The 15,234-nt window shown below is 54.2% G+C and overlaps 5 protein-coding genes across 5 annotated transcripts; 2 read left to right on the top strand and 3 right to left on the bottom strand.

The window, feature by feature from the left end:
- Nucleotides 1-149: 149 nt before the first annotated feature.
- On the top strand, nt 150-2,132 carry PG998_005946 (uncharacterized protein; the record flags this gene model as incomplete). Its single annotated transcript, XM_066872764.1, has 2 exons — nt 150-287; nt 426-2,132. The coding sequence occupies 2 exons, from the start codon at nt 150-152 to the stop codon at nt 2,130-2,132; spliced, it is 1,845 nt and encodes a 614-aa protein (XP_066732861.1).
- Nucleotides 2,133-2,556: 424 nt separating this feature from the next.
- On the bottom strand, nt 2,557-3,891 carry PG998_005945 (uncharacterized protein; the record flags this gene model as incomplete). The annotated part of the gene is made up of 4 exons (XM_066872763.1): nt 2,557-2,865; nt 2,964-3,066; nt 3,179-3,412; nt 3,884-3,891. The coding sequence occupies 4 exons, from the start codon at nt 3,889-3,891 to the stop codon at nt 2,557-2,559; spliced, it is 654 nt and encodes a 217-aa protein (XP_066732860.1).
- A 180-nt stretch (nt 3,892-4,071) lies between these two features.
- On the bottom strand, nt 4,072-8,009 carry PG998_005944 (uncharacterized protein; the record flags this gene model as incomplete). The annotated part of the gene is made up of 4 exons (XM_066872762.1): nt 7,888-8,009; nt 7,701-7,818; nt 4,746-7,636; nt 4,072-4,683 (listed from the first exon to the last, which is right to left on the bottom strand). Exons 1-4 carry the CDS (start codon nt 7,891-7,893, stop codon nt 4,072-4,074), a joined length of 3,627 nt encoding a protein of 1,208 aa, XP_066732859.1. The 5' UTR covers nt 7,894-8,009.
- Nucleotides 8,010-8,609: 600 nt separating this feature from the next.
- Nucleotides 8,610-11,039, top strand: PG998_005943 (rRNA processing/ribosome biogenesis-domain-containing protein; the record flags this gene model as incomplete). The annotated part of the gene is made up of 2 exons (XM_066872761.1): nt 8,610-8,954; nt 9,018-11,039. The coding sequence occupies 2 exons, from the start codon at nt 8,610-8,612 to the stop codon at nt 11,037-11,039; spliced, it is 2,367 nt and encodes a 788-aa protein (XP_066732858.1).
- A 1,027-nt stretch (nt 11,040-12,066) lies between these two features.
- On the bottom strand, nt 12,067-13,233 carry PG998_005942 (uncharacterized protein; the record flags this gene model as incomplete). Its single annotated transcript, XM_066872760.1, has 1 exon — nt 12,067-13,233. One exon carries the CDS (start codon nt 13,231-13,233, stop codon nt 12,067-12,069), a length of 1,167 nt encoding a protein of 388 aa, XP_066732857.1.
- Nucleotides 13,234-15,234: the final 2,001 nt, after the last annotated feature.

Here is a 15,234-nt window from a genome sequence, read left to right as displayed (position 1 = left end):
CTTCTCACCCAAGCAGCAGACCATGCAGTGCAATTAATTACTTCCTTTCTCTTTTCCTCTCTTCCCACTCGATTTTCCATCCTCTAATTTCCCTGCCTCTCCTGTACCTGTATATCACTAGATTCCGCCGCCCGCGCGAAAAGCACATTATGGCCAAGTCGATCCCCAGCGCAACCATAACCCTCTCCTATCCATTGTGGGCCTGCGACTTCGATCCGCATCATGCAAATCAACTGATTGTCGGCGGTGGTGGCGGCCCAGGGCGAAACGGCGTTAGCAACAAGCTGGTGAGTCGCATTGCAATCAATCCCATCCGACGCCAGATATCATCCCATCTCTACAATTTGCCTCGTCGCCACCTTTCATTTTCTTTTTTTTGGCCCTTCTCGTCGCTGACTGTCGGGCAATCGCTCCATGCGCAATAGACCATACTCGATGTGTCCAACGCGCCCAACGAGTTAACAAATACCGCCGAGCTAGAATTGAGTGCCGAAGAAGACAACGTGACCAGTGTCGCTGTCGGACCCCGCCGAAATAAGTCGACTATCGTGTATGCCGGTGTTAATGGGAGCCCCGAAGACGCCAAGCGCGGCAACAACCAACATTTTCGAGTGTTGGGCATCGACCCCTCCTCCGGCAAAGCCTCCAAGACTAGCGGTGTACGTATCGCCGAGACCAGCCGCCACGCCCTCTTTACCTCCACAGACCCAAACACCTACCAGCGCATCCTCCGAGTTACCCAGCCCTACACCGGTCTGCATCAGCTAGGCGCACTTGCAACCGGTTTGTCCAAGGACTCGCAAATCGTGCTGTTCGATGTGCCACCTAGCGGTGCCGCGTGGAAACCACGGGGCTTACTGGATACCCCCGATGAAGCCATGGACCTGGATGTCGTGCAGACGGGCCCCGATACCTATCAACTTGCATACTGCGACAAACATGACATATTCACCGTGGAGGTGAGCCAAGACGGCGTCACCGACCCCAAGCTCGTCTACTCTCTCCCCAATGATGAGGGCCCCACGAGTCGCCCCTCTTTTCGCTCAATTCGCTACCTGAACTCGGACTTCATCTTTGCGGTCGTCAACGATGCAAACAGGAAGGGCGTCGTGCTCCATGGCTATCGCCTACCTAAGCCGGAGCAGGAGAGTGCGCGCCTGGCCGTCGTCAAGAGACTGCCCAAGAGCGTTACCCAGTCAACCGGGCTGGCCGTGCGAAACCTCTCGCCTACTGGCTCGCCGACCGAAGCACAGGGAGACTCGCAGTATGTCGTGGCCGTGGCCGGCAACGATTCGTCGATATCTCTTCTTACCCTAGACTATAAGATCATCTCCAACGTTGACCTTCTGGCCAACCTGGCCCCCTTCCATACCGTTAAATCCGCACATCCCGCGGGTATTACTGGTCTCACCTTCTCGAGTGTTCCCCCGGCCCCCAAGCGCTCCAAGTCTGAATCGGATGTCTCGACCCGGTCTGAGGATGTTTCGATCAAGCTTGCAAGTGTTTCCATGGCGAATACCGCCGTTGTCCACAGCATACCACTGAAGAAGTTTATGGACAGGTCGACGTCGAGAGACACGGCCACCCCGGAGCAGGTCCGCTATGTTGTGGCTTTGAAGTCGGAGCGCGATACCTTGGGGTGGCGCCTCTTGTTCGCAACTATACTCATGTTCACTTTCGTGATATGCATCGGGTTGACCATTATCGAGGCCAAGGGATGGGGCGAGCCCCTTCTGGGCACGAACCGCATTCTCCCCGCCTCCTGGACCGTCCCCCTGACGAATAAGGGTCCCGTCATAGGCTCTCAGACCTTGGGCGATCTCCTTACAGGCGTCCAGCCCGAGGCGCACGAGAAGGTCATCATCCGGCAACAACATGACCACCACGCCGACCTAGCCGCTGTCGACGTGCACGGCCTACCAGTGGCGTGGAAAGCCGAGATCCATGACGCGGAGACGCACGGCCCGGCCAAGAGCTGGGACGAGTTGGACGAGAAGGACCAGCACGTCTGGCGTGAACGTCTTCAAAAGACGGGCCACTGGGTCGAGGGGATGAGCGAGACTGTCCTGAAGGGAATCGTCTTTGGCGAGATTGGTGGGGCGATCGGCGCTATGGTTGGCGAGGCACTATAAAAGATGGAAGAAAAAAAGCGAAGAAAAATCTACGAATTATATTGGCAAGGATGAAAGGATCACACGTAGAGGGGGCATGAAAGAGGGGTGTACCAGACATGTGGTTATACCGAGCAAGGGACTCCTGTGCGGCAGATACCATATGTATTGATACCAGCCACGCAGTCATGGATGATGTTATGGCAAGCAGCAAGAAGTTTTTGTACCTATGAAGTACCTCGGGTGCTTTTCAACGATTCGAGTACGTACTCTAAATATATATACAATGATTGTTAAACTTTGTCCATGATATAAGCGTGGTAACAATATATATATCTTGCTGCTTGCATACATGTCACCTTTCCCTATCGCCCTCCCCAATGACGACGCAAGCATCAGGTTGTTATGACATGCCGCCCATGCACCAGCCAGCCAACTAACTTAATTACACCTTGAGCGCGTACATGCGCACAGGGTACAGACCGTTGGGCAGCCCGTTCTGCAGCTCGGTGCGCACGAGGCGCAGCCCGGCCTCGCGGAACAGGGCCCGGAACTTGTCGTCGGTCCGCGTCACGCTGCTGTCGAGGTCGTCGAAGAGATCCGCGTCAGTGGTGGTGTTGTTCTCCTTCACCACGATAACTGCGGAAGGGGAGGCGGAGGCCACCAGCGCTTGGCAGCACCGGCGCAGGAAGGCAACGAGCTGGGTGTCGGTCAAGTGGCCCAGGCACCACTGCAGCCAGATCAGGTCGTAGGCCTTTGTGGTTTGAGGGGAAGAAGGCTCATCATCTGTGGCTGTGGGGGAGAAGAAGCGGGCGGCCATTCCTCGAGGCCCATGTTGTAGATTTGGCCCACCCCGGGGGTTTTGGTGAGAGATTGGGTGAACTTGGCGATGGGCTCGACGACGTCCACGGTCTGCGAGATGTCCAGGAGAAGGCCTTGGGTTATGCGCCCTATGCTGTTGGTGGTGCCAGTTAGTGTATTTTGTGTTGATGGGGTGGTTTTGGGACAAGAGGGCTATATGGGTAGTTGATCATGGAAATAAGGGAAGAGTAGGTGAAATTACTCACCCAGCACCCCCCTCCAGCGCCCTCTCGACCTTCCGCTTGGACTTGCCGATGCCCAGTTTCACAAGAAAGGCCCGCGAGCCGCGCAGGTCGACGGCCGAGATGCCCAGGAACCCGCCCAGCATGCCGTTGACGTCGGCGTCGATGCCAGACCAGTACTGCAGGCCGTTCTCGGTCCGGATGAGAGAATCCGGGGCGGCGCCAGCTGCTCTTGGGTCTCTCCTCCTGCTTCGTTTACTGCCGCATCTCGGGTGGTGGGGGTGGGGCCCATGACGACGATTGGAGTTTCCAGGTTCGTAGAGGATTGGATGCAAGACGGACAGATGAGACGGGGTTTTCTGGTCGGCTATGAATGGTGGTCTTGATTATTCTCTCCCTGAGACATTGGATATGGACCTGCTGTCAAACGGCCCCGGGCCAGCTTTTGGAGAATTGTGGGAGAAAAAGCACCATCTCGATCACGTGGGGGGTCCGTCAACGTCTTATCTAAATTTATTTGGGTGATCCTTTGTTGCACTACCGATGTCTCCTTCCAATATGAAAAGCAAGTCTATGATTGCAAAGCGCTTCGCTTGCTTGCTTGTGCTGAAGCGATCATAAAACTGCCTTTTGGACCTGCAGAAGGGGGTTGGGCGGAGCCACCACCACACGGAGGTATCAGCCCAGCACCGTCCAGCCAGAGACGCCAGGGGGGATGTAAGCAATTACAACGACATTATTATCTTCTTCTTTATAGCTAAGGTTAAATTGTTGTTCGGCGGTCACGCAACCCCTGTGTCCCCCGTGCCTTGCTTGCTTTGCCATCTTGTGAAATATTATACGTTTTGCTGCTTCGTCGCCCTCCTTGTTCTCTAGTCTTCTATAGCACGTAGCCGCCGATCCCAACGCAGGTCCATTCACGCACCCCCATGCCCTCTTCGAGCTCGACACACCACCAGAGCGCCTCCTTGGCCTTGTCTACCTGTCCGCTCTCCTCGTGCGCCCTTGCCAGTGCGAACCACGCGTCCGAGAAGTTCCAACCGGTGCCCAGCTTGGTGAGCGTGGTCAGCAACCCGTAAGCTCGGTCTCGAGCCGCTAGACGATCCACAAGCGGCAACGAGACGGCTTTGTAGGGGGCTGGCAGCTCCTCGATCATCGAGGGAGATGCATGTTGGTGGTTGGTCACCGGGCCGCCCTTGCCCGTGTTTCGCGACGCATCCTCGTCCGCAGTACTGCTGCCAAGTCCCAGCGTAGTATTTGGAAGCGTCGGGATGCCGTCTCCCGGCCCGGGGGCCGTGAGAGGGCATTTCGGTGTTCCGTCCGTCCGAGTTCAGGTTAGCTGGGTCGCCATCCGGCAAGTCGATCGCCGGGATGGTAGGAGTAGGTAAGAGCTTCTCGCTATAGATGTCGAGGAGGATGTTGGACAACCCCACGATGGCTGAAGGGTGGTTGGGATAATGCATCAGGGCTTCTTCGAACTGTGCCCGGGCCTTATACGGCGCGCCCTCGCCTACACAAAGATAAGCCATCTGGATTCTACGTTAGTATCGCTTGGAGTCGTTGAGTGTTGGGGGGGTAAATATAAACTTACCTCGGAGCGTACATCACTCCATAGCTCCTCGACGCTCTTCTTTCCACCCCAGCCAGGATGGGTGAGCGAAATCGCATTGGTCGTGTCCTTGGCGATCTCCGCTTGCAGACCATCCACCAGCTTCCGCGCTTCCTCTAGGGCTCCGTGAGAGTCTTGCCACATGTCTGCGCGTCGGTAAAACCCGGCAATCATCAACCACACCTTGACAAGGACGCCGAGTCTTTGCCTATCCACCTGAGCCTGGGGGAAGTGGATAGCGGGAAGCGTGTTCGGCGCCGAGAGCGACTCTAGGATCACAGCCTCCTCGCCGCCCGTTGACGGGCCCTTCGCAGACGACGCGTTGGAGTCATATCTTTGCAGACCTCGCCCCGCCGATAGAGAATTGGAGCTCGAGATGTGGTTTTTACTGCTCCAGGCGAAGAAGTCGGGCCGTTCATTGGCCGGTGTTTCTCCCAAGGGTGTGAAGTATACATCACCATCCGAGACTGTTGGCATATGGGGTACGGGTACACTACTGGTACTGGCTGAACGTTGCGGGACGGAGCCACTGCTGTCGCGTTTCTTCCTCAAGCTATTACCTCGCTTGGTGGAGGCGCTTCTCCGCCGGCTGCGTTGGCTGCCCGAGGATCTGTTTGACTTCCAATCTGAGGAGTCGCCATTTTGGTTGGTGACCTGGATGGCTGGGGCTGGAGTGATAGTGCTGCCGGCTGTCTGAGGCCTGCTTGATACACCAGCTGGGTCGTTATCAGCTACACTAGCACGGCGGGCCGTTTTACTCTTGGTGCTGAATATACTAGCCCTGCGGGTCCGCTCCGTCCCCGAAGCGCTCTTAGGGACAGAGGCCGAGTTTCTTCGTGCGACAGATGGTAGGTTCGCTTGCATATTGCCAAAAAGTCGGGTGTAAAGAACCAGCAGCTCATGGCTGGCGTTTACGGCAATCTCCGGGCCCTCCAACAGCTCGAGCAGGGCAAGCTGCGTCATCTTGATTTCTATAATTCCTTCCTTTTCGAGGTCATCCATGTCGTCAACTAATCCGTGTCTTTCAGAGTTTCCAGCCTGGGCTTCCACTTCGTTGAGGTGCTCGCTCTTGAAAGGGCCTCCTTCCAGATTTTGGGATCCAAAGAGAACCGTCGGGTCGTCAAATTGCTCAAATGCCCCTTCACAGGCGCGGGCAGCCATGATGTAGTCCTGCCTTGCGCTCAAAAGCAGTGCGAGCAAGTGCCACAATGGAATCAGCGAGCGCTCGCGCCAGTAAGCGTCTGCAGGAGAACCCTGGTCTCCCGCTTTCTTGTTAGACATTAGTGCAGCCTTCACGAAGTCAATGGCGGCACTCAGCTGGCGCTGTTCTGCTAGTAACAAACCGAGTGCGAATAGAGTCCTGACATCGGTAGGATTACCTGTTTCGGGGGAGAGGGACTTTTGGAAGCAACGGATAGCTTTTTCTTGCGCCTCAGCTCGGGCGACGGAACTGTACGTCTTCCGTGACCATTGAGCCTGTGCCAGTCCAATCGCCTGCCACGCCAAGGCGTTAACATGGGCTGGTATCCTGGGGTGAAGGGGTTCGCCGTCTTCGGTCTCTTCCGTCAGAGTGGGAATCTGCTCATCAACTTTGGGAAGTGGTCCTGGCAGCTTCTCAAGCATTTCCTCCAGCTCGTCACCGAGTCTACGAGCCGTTTCCGCTTCCTCCTGGAACCCATATTTGCATAGAGCTGTTATTGCACTGGAGAGGGTCTCAAGCACGGTTGTGTCACCGTCCAAGCTCGGCTCGAGGTGGCCTGTTTTGTCAACACGCGCCTTCCCTTTCTTGACGATCTCCAGATAGGAGTCGAGAGCTTTGAAGGCCAGGTCGAACTCAGCAACAGCCAGATGAACCGTGAAAAGATGGCGGAGGATGGCAGTCGAATGGAAGGTCTTGGTGGCGGCTCTGTAGAGTATGTCAAGGACACCGCGGCTGAGTCCTTCCTTCCCGCCATGTCCCAGATCATGCTCATGCCAGTCCCGTCCGCTGAGGATTTCCCAGTTGACCATGATTGTGTCAACGAAAAGTTCTACCTCCTCCCTCTCCTCATCGGCACGAGGGAAGGAGGTTTCGCTCAAGAGGAGTGCTTCATAGGCCGCCTCAACCTTCTTCAACTCCACCCTCAGCTGATTTCTGGCCGATGCATCGTTAGATACTTTGGTGACAAAGCCAGTTGGAAAAGGCAGGTCCTGGCGGAGAATGCCCGAGATGGAAGCATAGTATTCCCACCAAACTCTTCTCCTAGGTACGGCATCACGGAACCCTTGACCACCTGTTACGGTGGTACTATGAGTCCTCGAAGTATCCCAATACGTGGCCCATGTGCGGAAGGGCGCGAGACTGTTTTGGTCTTCGAGTGTCTTCTCGCCTTGTTCCAAGGACTGCGCATGCAGCATGCAATATTCCGTTAGGAAGAGTTCAGCCCAGAACTGCAGTTCCTTACGCCCCTTTTCCTCCTCCCAGATCTTGGACAGCGAGGGCAATGCCGTTTCGAACACGGCTAGGGCAGGGGGCCGCTCATCATCCCGAGAAAGGCAGTTGGCTTTTAGGTAGGTTGCCTTGAGAGCGCATACTTTTGTCCATTCTGAGGTGGTTTCAGCTGACTCAAATTGTGAATACCCCTGATCGGAGCCTTCGTGAAGCTGAGCAGCGGCGGCGCTGTAGTCGCCCAAGGCCCAATATGTCCACCCAATGCAGACCTGCGCTTGGAATCTGTCCTCAAGGTGGGTGCTCTCTCCCGCAAGTGCGGATTGTAACTTAGATAACTGCTCGGCAACCGCTGCGTTTTCGGGTAGTGCTGTCGTGGGACGTGACGTTTGTTTGTCTTGTTCTTTCGTAATGGCGCATTCGGTTTCGGCTGTCATGGCAAGGCCTAGCGAAACAAGGTGGTCAGACGTTGTGCTATTGTAAGGGAAGGGAGGCTACTGGGGTCCTACATTGTCGACTTGGTGCATGTTTGCGGACTTTGCGCACCAGCTCGGGCACGGCGTCCCATCTACCCTCGCAGCGAGCATCGTCGAGAAGTGCAAGGTATCTCTCCCCTTTTACGGGGTTCTATGGGATTTGTTCTGTCAGCGCTTGTTGTGTCGACAGTATATATGCAAACTGGGGGGGACAACCGACACTCATTCTGGGCGAGAGCGTGCGTCAGAGGCGCTAGAAACAGCAACGTAAACTTGGACCAGGGCTATTGGACAATTCAAGGCGCAGACAACATGTCGCTCTCTCCGCAAAAGGAAGAAGAAGGAAGGAAGGCGAACGCTGTGCGGTCAAATGGAAGCTAACAGTTAATGAATGGCAGCAAGTTAGAAAGGAGCTCTCTCCTTTGAAGCGGCATCAAGCACGTACGTATCCAGTCGATCCAATGATTGACAGGTTGACGGTGACGGACCCGGGGGTCAGGAATTAATGTTCCAACCTTCCAACCTTCCAACCTAGCCTATGATGGACAGGGATGGCGCACGTTCATCGAAGAAGACTGGGTTGGCTGTTCGCTGTTCAGGGGGAGGCGGGAGGGGCAGCTTGGCAGAGGAGTCTTGGGGTCTTGATGTGGCTGGTGTCTTGGTGTGTCTTGGTTTGTCTTGGTGTGTTTTGGTGTGTCCGTCCGGGTAACGCAGGTGGCAGCTATCGATTAAGAGGCTCCACTAAAAAGTTCAAATCAAACGAAACTTCGATGAGTCTGGATCGTCAATGTCCCCCCCGAGATTGATGTCGCAATTGAGAATTGAGCTGTTCTTCCAGTTCATTCTCCTCTCATCCCCTCTCACAATAGGGGTCGGATTAAACTAGGGCCTTGCTGCGGAACCAATCTCGTGTTTCTCGTACAACAGACATAAAAGGCCATCATGTCGTTGGTTTCATTACCGCCAGAGCTGCGCTCTCTGTGCCGAAAGTTGACCACGACGAAAACAGACCAGCTTCCCTCTCTTCTTCCGCTCCTGCTCAAGGACATTCAGCGATGCCAGGGTCCTCTCTCGGCGCCGCAGGAGGCCAAGACTGGCACAAACTCAACCGAAGCCGCCGTCTTGGTGCATAAGCTCCGTACCCAGATCACAACACTCCTCAATGGCAGGACTGTTGAGGGCCGTTTTGTGGCTGTCGCTCTGATCAAGGCCTATATCGAGACTGGCGGCTGGGAATGTCTTCGCACTTCAGATGCCTGGGTGAAAGGACTATTGTCAATCCTGCAGGTCAGTCACAGGCTCTCCGCATACCCCCAACCAAACCCCTACCCCAGTCACTGACTTGCATAGAAACGCGATCCTACGATTACGAAAGAGCTGTGTGTTGTAACACTGACGAAAATATATGTGATGCTTCAAGGCTATCAAACACTGATACGCGAGATCGCCACTCCAACTCTGCCAGCCTTTGCCCAAGCTTGTCTGTCGATCCTTAAACCGCCCAGTTCCAGCAAAGCACCTAAGCCATCTTGCAACTTCATCCAGACTTTAGTCGATGCCTTTTCTACTCTGGTTCCCCTGTATCCTACCACGTTAAGGCCATTCAATGGTCAGCTACGGTCCGTGACGAGGCAGTATCTTGCTCCAACATCCTCAGATGATGCCTTCACTCCTTCTGGTCTCCAGGAAAGTAGCCGTCGGTTGGTCATTAGACTGCACATGACGGCTGCAAAGGGCGGCGGTGCGGATGAGTGGACCAAACATCTTAACTCACTCATCAAGGAGTTCCATGTAACGGCAGATCACGTATTTAGGGCCCTCCATGAGAACTGGGGGTCGACTACCGGTTATGTGCATCAAACCGTCAGCTTTGATGGAGAAGCAACAGGTGGAGGCGATTCCCCGGATCAATTCCCGAAATGGAACGGCATCCAGGCTGGCAGTGAGAGGATGATCTCCTTACTCGAGTACATAGGGGATTGTCTTCGCTGCAGCACCAAGGTCGCTGTGACTCTTCCGATCAGTGCTCTGTTCGATATTCTAACACGTATTGCGTCTATCAGCCCCCCTGGCCCGGGACGTGATAAGACCGTTTCAACCCAGACCAACAACGCAATTGGTAGAGAGGAGAAAGACGACTTGTGGACCGTGTTCCCGGACATCCAGCTTGCCGTTCTGAGACTATGCCACCTTTTCGCCAACCGAATGGAGAGAAATTACGTTCCCCTGGCACAGGAGACTTTGGATTGCATCCTGAGGATGTTTGAGACTGGCTATCGTTTGCCGGAACTGCGAACAGTCACATTCGAGGTAGTCGATATAATGCTTCGTCTCTGCGGGCCAACAATGTCGAAGCAAAACGTTACTGCGTTAGCGCTTGTCGCGAAGACATGTTGCCGCGACCTTCTCGGCCACGCAGGTCACATCAAAGCACCCAAGGCGCCTACGCCAACAGTGAAGAATGGAGATAAGACGAAGAATATCACGCAAAACGCGGATTTATTCCTCACATCCATCACTGAAGAGCAGACTCTACAAGTCACACTTGTTCCCTCTCATCTCAAGGCAGCTGAGACCCTCTTGGCCTCCTTTTTCAGCTACTTGCCACAACACTATATCGTGTCGGCCTTGCGCTCTCAAATGCTAAAGACCGCCATCCTCTGCCGAATCAAGGACGCGCAGATCGCGAGCGTCCTGCACCCTTCCCGGGATAGGAGCGGCCGGATCCCGCAAGTCATCCTGCCGTTCTTGTACCGCCAGTTCCCTCACGACGAAAGCATTGAGGTATTGCGGTTTAATTTCCGTCCAATGACGGGTTCGGTCAAGGCCGATTTCGCCAACGCTGGTGACTACGCCGAGGATGAAGATGCTTCTATGATCGAGCCTGCGGACGGCTACGCGTTCGACAAGCCTTTTGCCACGACGGAGACCTCGCAGGCGGCTCAGGACGAGGCCAACGACAGCCGCATGGCCGTGGACGAGCCGCCACCGCCCACAACATTGCCTATACAGCCCAGCCCGTTCCTGGCCCAACCAACCAACCCCAAACCTGAGCCGACAGAACCCACAGCAGATTTGCCAGCCCACACTATGACCACAAGATCCCTGAAGCGTAAAAGTAGCAGTGGCGTGGAAGCGGCCGCTACCACAAAGAAGCGGGTTGAGGTCGAGAAGACCACCACAGTTGAAGAAACATCGGCGGAGGATGACGACCCCGGCTTTGCCTCTGTAGGGTCCTTGGTTGAATCAACTTTGAAGCAAACGGTCATCCATGCAGACAACACGGAGACAGGGGCTGACGACGCTGACGAGAGTGACGACGAGAGCGTTCATTTGAATATGGAGCTCGACTCTGATGGAGAAGAGGAATAATAGATTTTGTGTCCACTTCTCTCGATCCTCACAACCCAACCCGGTCGGTCATTGTCGCCTCCAGCTGGTGATAAGCTTATCAAGGTACGTTTGCGCTCCCCTGATGTATCACAGTTTTCTTTACTTTTTGACATGATGTTTTGCAAAATGTATTTGCTACTTCAGAGCTTGCTTCGGCTTGCCATGAGACAATTTTTCACCATTGCCCTGATCAACCCTACTTTTATCAAGATTATGAACAACGAGAATCAATTTCAGTAGGACAAGCTGACTGACTCACCTTTTAAGGATCTAGGAATGTTTTCACTTACAAAGGGTAGCCGTCCAATATTCCGCCCAGGCAAGCCAACGCGGCATATATCGTTGGGTTTCGGGGCGTGCGAAGTGATCCAGATAGTAACCGGGTGTGTTGAAAGTTGATGAATTGAAATATAATATAAACTCGCAACGCCTCGTTATTTGTCCCCCAAGTCTGGTTTCCCAACTCCCTTCTATTCCTTAGGCAATGACACCTGCCCACTTTGTGTAAGGGCTTGGTAGGCGTAGGCCACTGGAGTAGAACGCACACCTGTACACCTATATGTAAAACGAGGGTTACAACGATCTTTGCTAAATCGTGCAACCAGAATACCAAACGAACTGGTGCCACTAATGTATCTCAAACGGGTTCGAAGAGGTCTTGCTATATCGGATGTCGAGTAAACGGCCAACAGGAAACTATCTGTATGTAACTATCATAAATACCTTGGACATGGCTTACTGTTCCGCATTGTAGCAACCCATTCCAGGAACGGAGTTGGTTGCCATGGGCCTACAAAAGATGAGACTGTTCTGCCGGTGTCCCTGGTTGATCGAGCAGGCAAAGAATGGAAAGAAGTGAGTATTTGATTTTGATGTCCCATTAAGCGCCTCGCAGAAAATCTCCCGACTATGTAATCCGCTGTATCCCTTTTGTGTATCTTAAGTAAATCAATTAAAGGATGTGGCATGAGGATAAGTACCATGTGTCTGCGTCTCTAGATCAAATCTAAACCATCACGAATAAAGCGACTAGAGATATCCAGAAAGTAGCAACAAGCCCTAGAGGGGAAGAGCCGCCCAAAAATGACGATGCATCGTTCACGACCAGCACCGCCGTGCCGATCTTGTGCGACTCGTCGACGCTGCAGACCGACTTGCACTGGTCTTTATCCTTCTTCCGCTTAGCAAGCTTGGTGGAATGCTCCAGCTCGTGCCGCACGTTGCTGTTGCTGTTGGTGGTGGCGTCGCCGGTCGAGTTGTACAAGAGCTCGATCCACTGGATCTGCATGTAGGCGGCCTCGCCGCGGGTCATGTTGCCCGTCCAGGCAGTGCCCTCGCTCCACATGTTAAAGATGACCTGGGCCGGGTCGCGGGGCGTCTGGAACGCGATCTGAGAGACCTTCTGGCCGTCCACGTACCAGGTCGTGGCTTTCGGGTGCCAGTCGACGCGGTGGACCGACCACTCCTCCCAGCTGCGTGGGACCGTGACGTTTTGCGTCGCCTGGGCCACCGTGTCGCCGTTGCGGCTGAACGATGGCTGATTCGTGTACTGGATCGTGTCGGGCGGGTCAATGGTGCGGATCTCAAGGTCCGCCTCCTGCACCAAGTTGGGGTCGTCGCTCTTGCGGTATGTGAACATGGCTGCGATGGCCCCCTTGGCGCCGATGGTGCGAGCGTAGATGCGCGCCGAGAGAAAATGGTAGCTCATGGGGACCGACTCAAACTCGGCCGCCGACTGGAAGTCGTCCATGCGCTGAGTCCGGAGCGTCAGGAACGTGTCCGACGCCGGGTTCGGGTCTCGGTTCTTTTCGATGTAGACGTTGCTGGCCGAGTTAACCATGAAGAGCTTGGCCTCCCCTTCTTGAATGTTGCCGCTGTTGTTCCAGGTTTGCGTCCCCCACTGGTCCGTCCAGGGGCTCTTCTTGAAATAGTCACTGGCCAGCGGTGCGCTGCTGCTATCTTCTGGGTTGTTGATAGAGTCTGGCACATTAGCGTGCTCAGACAAGGATCGGAAGTCATAGAACTTGTGACTCGTGAAGTAATGGGGGTCAGTCCCATTGGTGACGAAACAGTCGCAGTCATTGTCGCTGGCTTCTTGGAAATCGGCCGCTTTGGTTAACGCCGTGATGGCGAGACCAGCAAGCAAGCAGGACCTCGGGTTTGTGAAGGCCATTGTAAGTCAAGCGCTAATTCGTGGCTACCAGCTCCGGCCCTGAGGACTTGATTATCAGGTAGAGCAACGGCAGTCGAGCTTTCAATGCAGCGAAAAGAGAAAGGGTGGGTGGCAGCTATGGATCAGTCCGAGCAAGCGGAAACCCAACCGATTATTATATGTCGATTCTGCAGAAGCGAGGCAAGCGGTTGATATGTATGAATGATGCAACGGAACGATGTTCCTGAACATACAACCCCAAAGACCCCACACACACGCGTTTGGGGTAGCCACGATGCCCAGAGTATAGGTATGCCAAGAAGAAAAGAAGAAAGAAAAAGAAAATCGTGCTGCCGTGTAGACACCGAGTGGATTGTAGACGGTATGGTGCGGCGAGGCGCCCAGGCAACGCAGTGCTGATGCTCAAGCTAACCACACGAGAAGTGCTTCATCGGGACGTACGGATGGTCTATCCAGGCACACACGCGATGTGCTGCCGCTTTCTCCACCCAATGGGGGAATCTAGACCTTTCAGACAAAGAAGAGATGCAGCCCGCTAGGGTTTGGCCAGAGCAATATGTGCGTCGAGGTTGTCGTTGGGTAAAGTAGAGTGCATCATCTGGCTAAACGGTTGAATTGTAACGTGCCAGGGTTGCCGGGGAATGACCAGATCAAGCTCGAGAAGTGCTCTTTCGATAAAACCACCGGCCACTGCTTCACTCTGCCATTGGGCGAATAAGGTTGCGATGTGCTCTCTGTATGAGAGCATCGAAAGGAAATGAGACAATTCAGTAGCTGAGTGATCGTCTCCCGGCAGGCTACACTCGGGCTTTACTGGGCAAGCAAAAGCAAATCCAGCGCACAGCAATGTAGACAACGAATGTGATGAGAGAAGGCAGACCAGCCGCCAGACCGGCAGACCGGCTTACCTCTTGCCTCAAGCTCAAGGGCGCACGGCATGCAATACGGCTGGGCTAAATTTAGCTCGTCCAAGGGTTCGAAAGCAATAGGTCTTTATTAATTGCCCAAGGGTGCTTTTACCTGGTTGCCTCACCTACCTCTTCCAAGATGTATGTCGTGACCAATCAAGGGAGATTCAGCAGTGGCTGCATATAAAAGATGGCTTGGAACAGAACTAGCAGAAGCCACCACACCAAACGTGTAACACCGGTGTCTTCAGCGCAATGGAGCAAGTCAACGGAAACAAGCGCATCAGCGACGGGAGCGGGTGGCAGAGCTTGGCGTACAGTACGCCTCTGACAACGAGAGAGACACACACCCCCTCCCTTTTCAGCGGCTGGATGTCGTTGTTTGCAGACGTTATCTTCATCCCGCACAGGAGGCAGCCCATGAAAGCTTTCGTGCATATGGAAGCTGCAAGCCTATGTGTCGAGGCGGAAAGAAGCGCCGGGAAATATTGATATGTAATAGAAAGCCATCGGGGGGCGACAGTAGTGGTACATCTCGACGTCGCCGATTGTCGAATCTGAGAAGGATGCCATCAGATCGAGAGCAGCCGTCAGCCGTGTGGGTAAGCCTGGTTAGGACATGACGGCTGGCAGCACCTGCGCCCCCAAAACGCCCAAAACGGGTGGTTCAAGATGAACCATGGCGGTGCCGTGCCCAGAACCGTGCCACGCTGCCACCCGTAGCTGACCAGTAGCTGACGTTGTGGCGATAAGCCGATAACAATCAATCGGTGTTATGTTGGTTCTAGGTCATTGAATCGACGACTCCTTGGCTTCCATCAATTCCGAGGAATCGTGAACTGGGACCAGAGCCAATCTCCTTAGCTGCCATTCAGCATCATCAAATCTCGTACACTCATTTGATATGTGCATTTGATTTTTCCTAGGGTAGGGCTTTTTTCACCTGGACTTCAGGTCAATCAATTTCTTCCAGTACAAGTCACCAGACCAGTAAACGTTATTCCGACAAGCACGCACTGGAGACCTGGCTGAGCAAGCACCCACCAAAACCGCGAGGAAGCTGGCGTTGATCATTTCATCATCGTACGGCCTT

The sequence above is a fragment of the Apiospora kogelbergensis genome, assembly GCF_038363985.1.
Source record: "Apiospora kogelbergensis strain CBS 113332 chromosome Unknown utg000003l_segment0_segment0, whole genome shotgun sequence".
NCBI lineage: Eukaryota > Fungi > Ascomycota > Sordariomycetes > Amphisphaeriales > Apiosporaceae > Apiospora > Apiospora kogelbergensis.
Note: the sequence above shows the minus strand (reverse complement) of the source record. Positions and strands in the feature narration are given on the sequence as shown.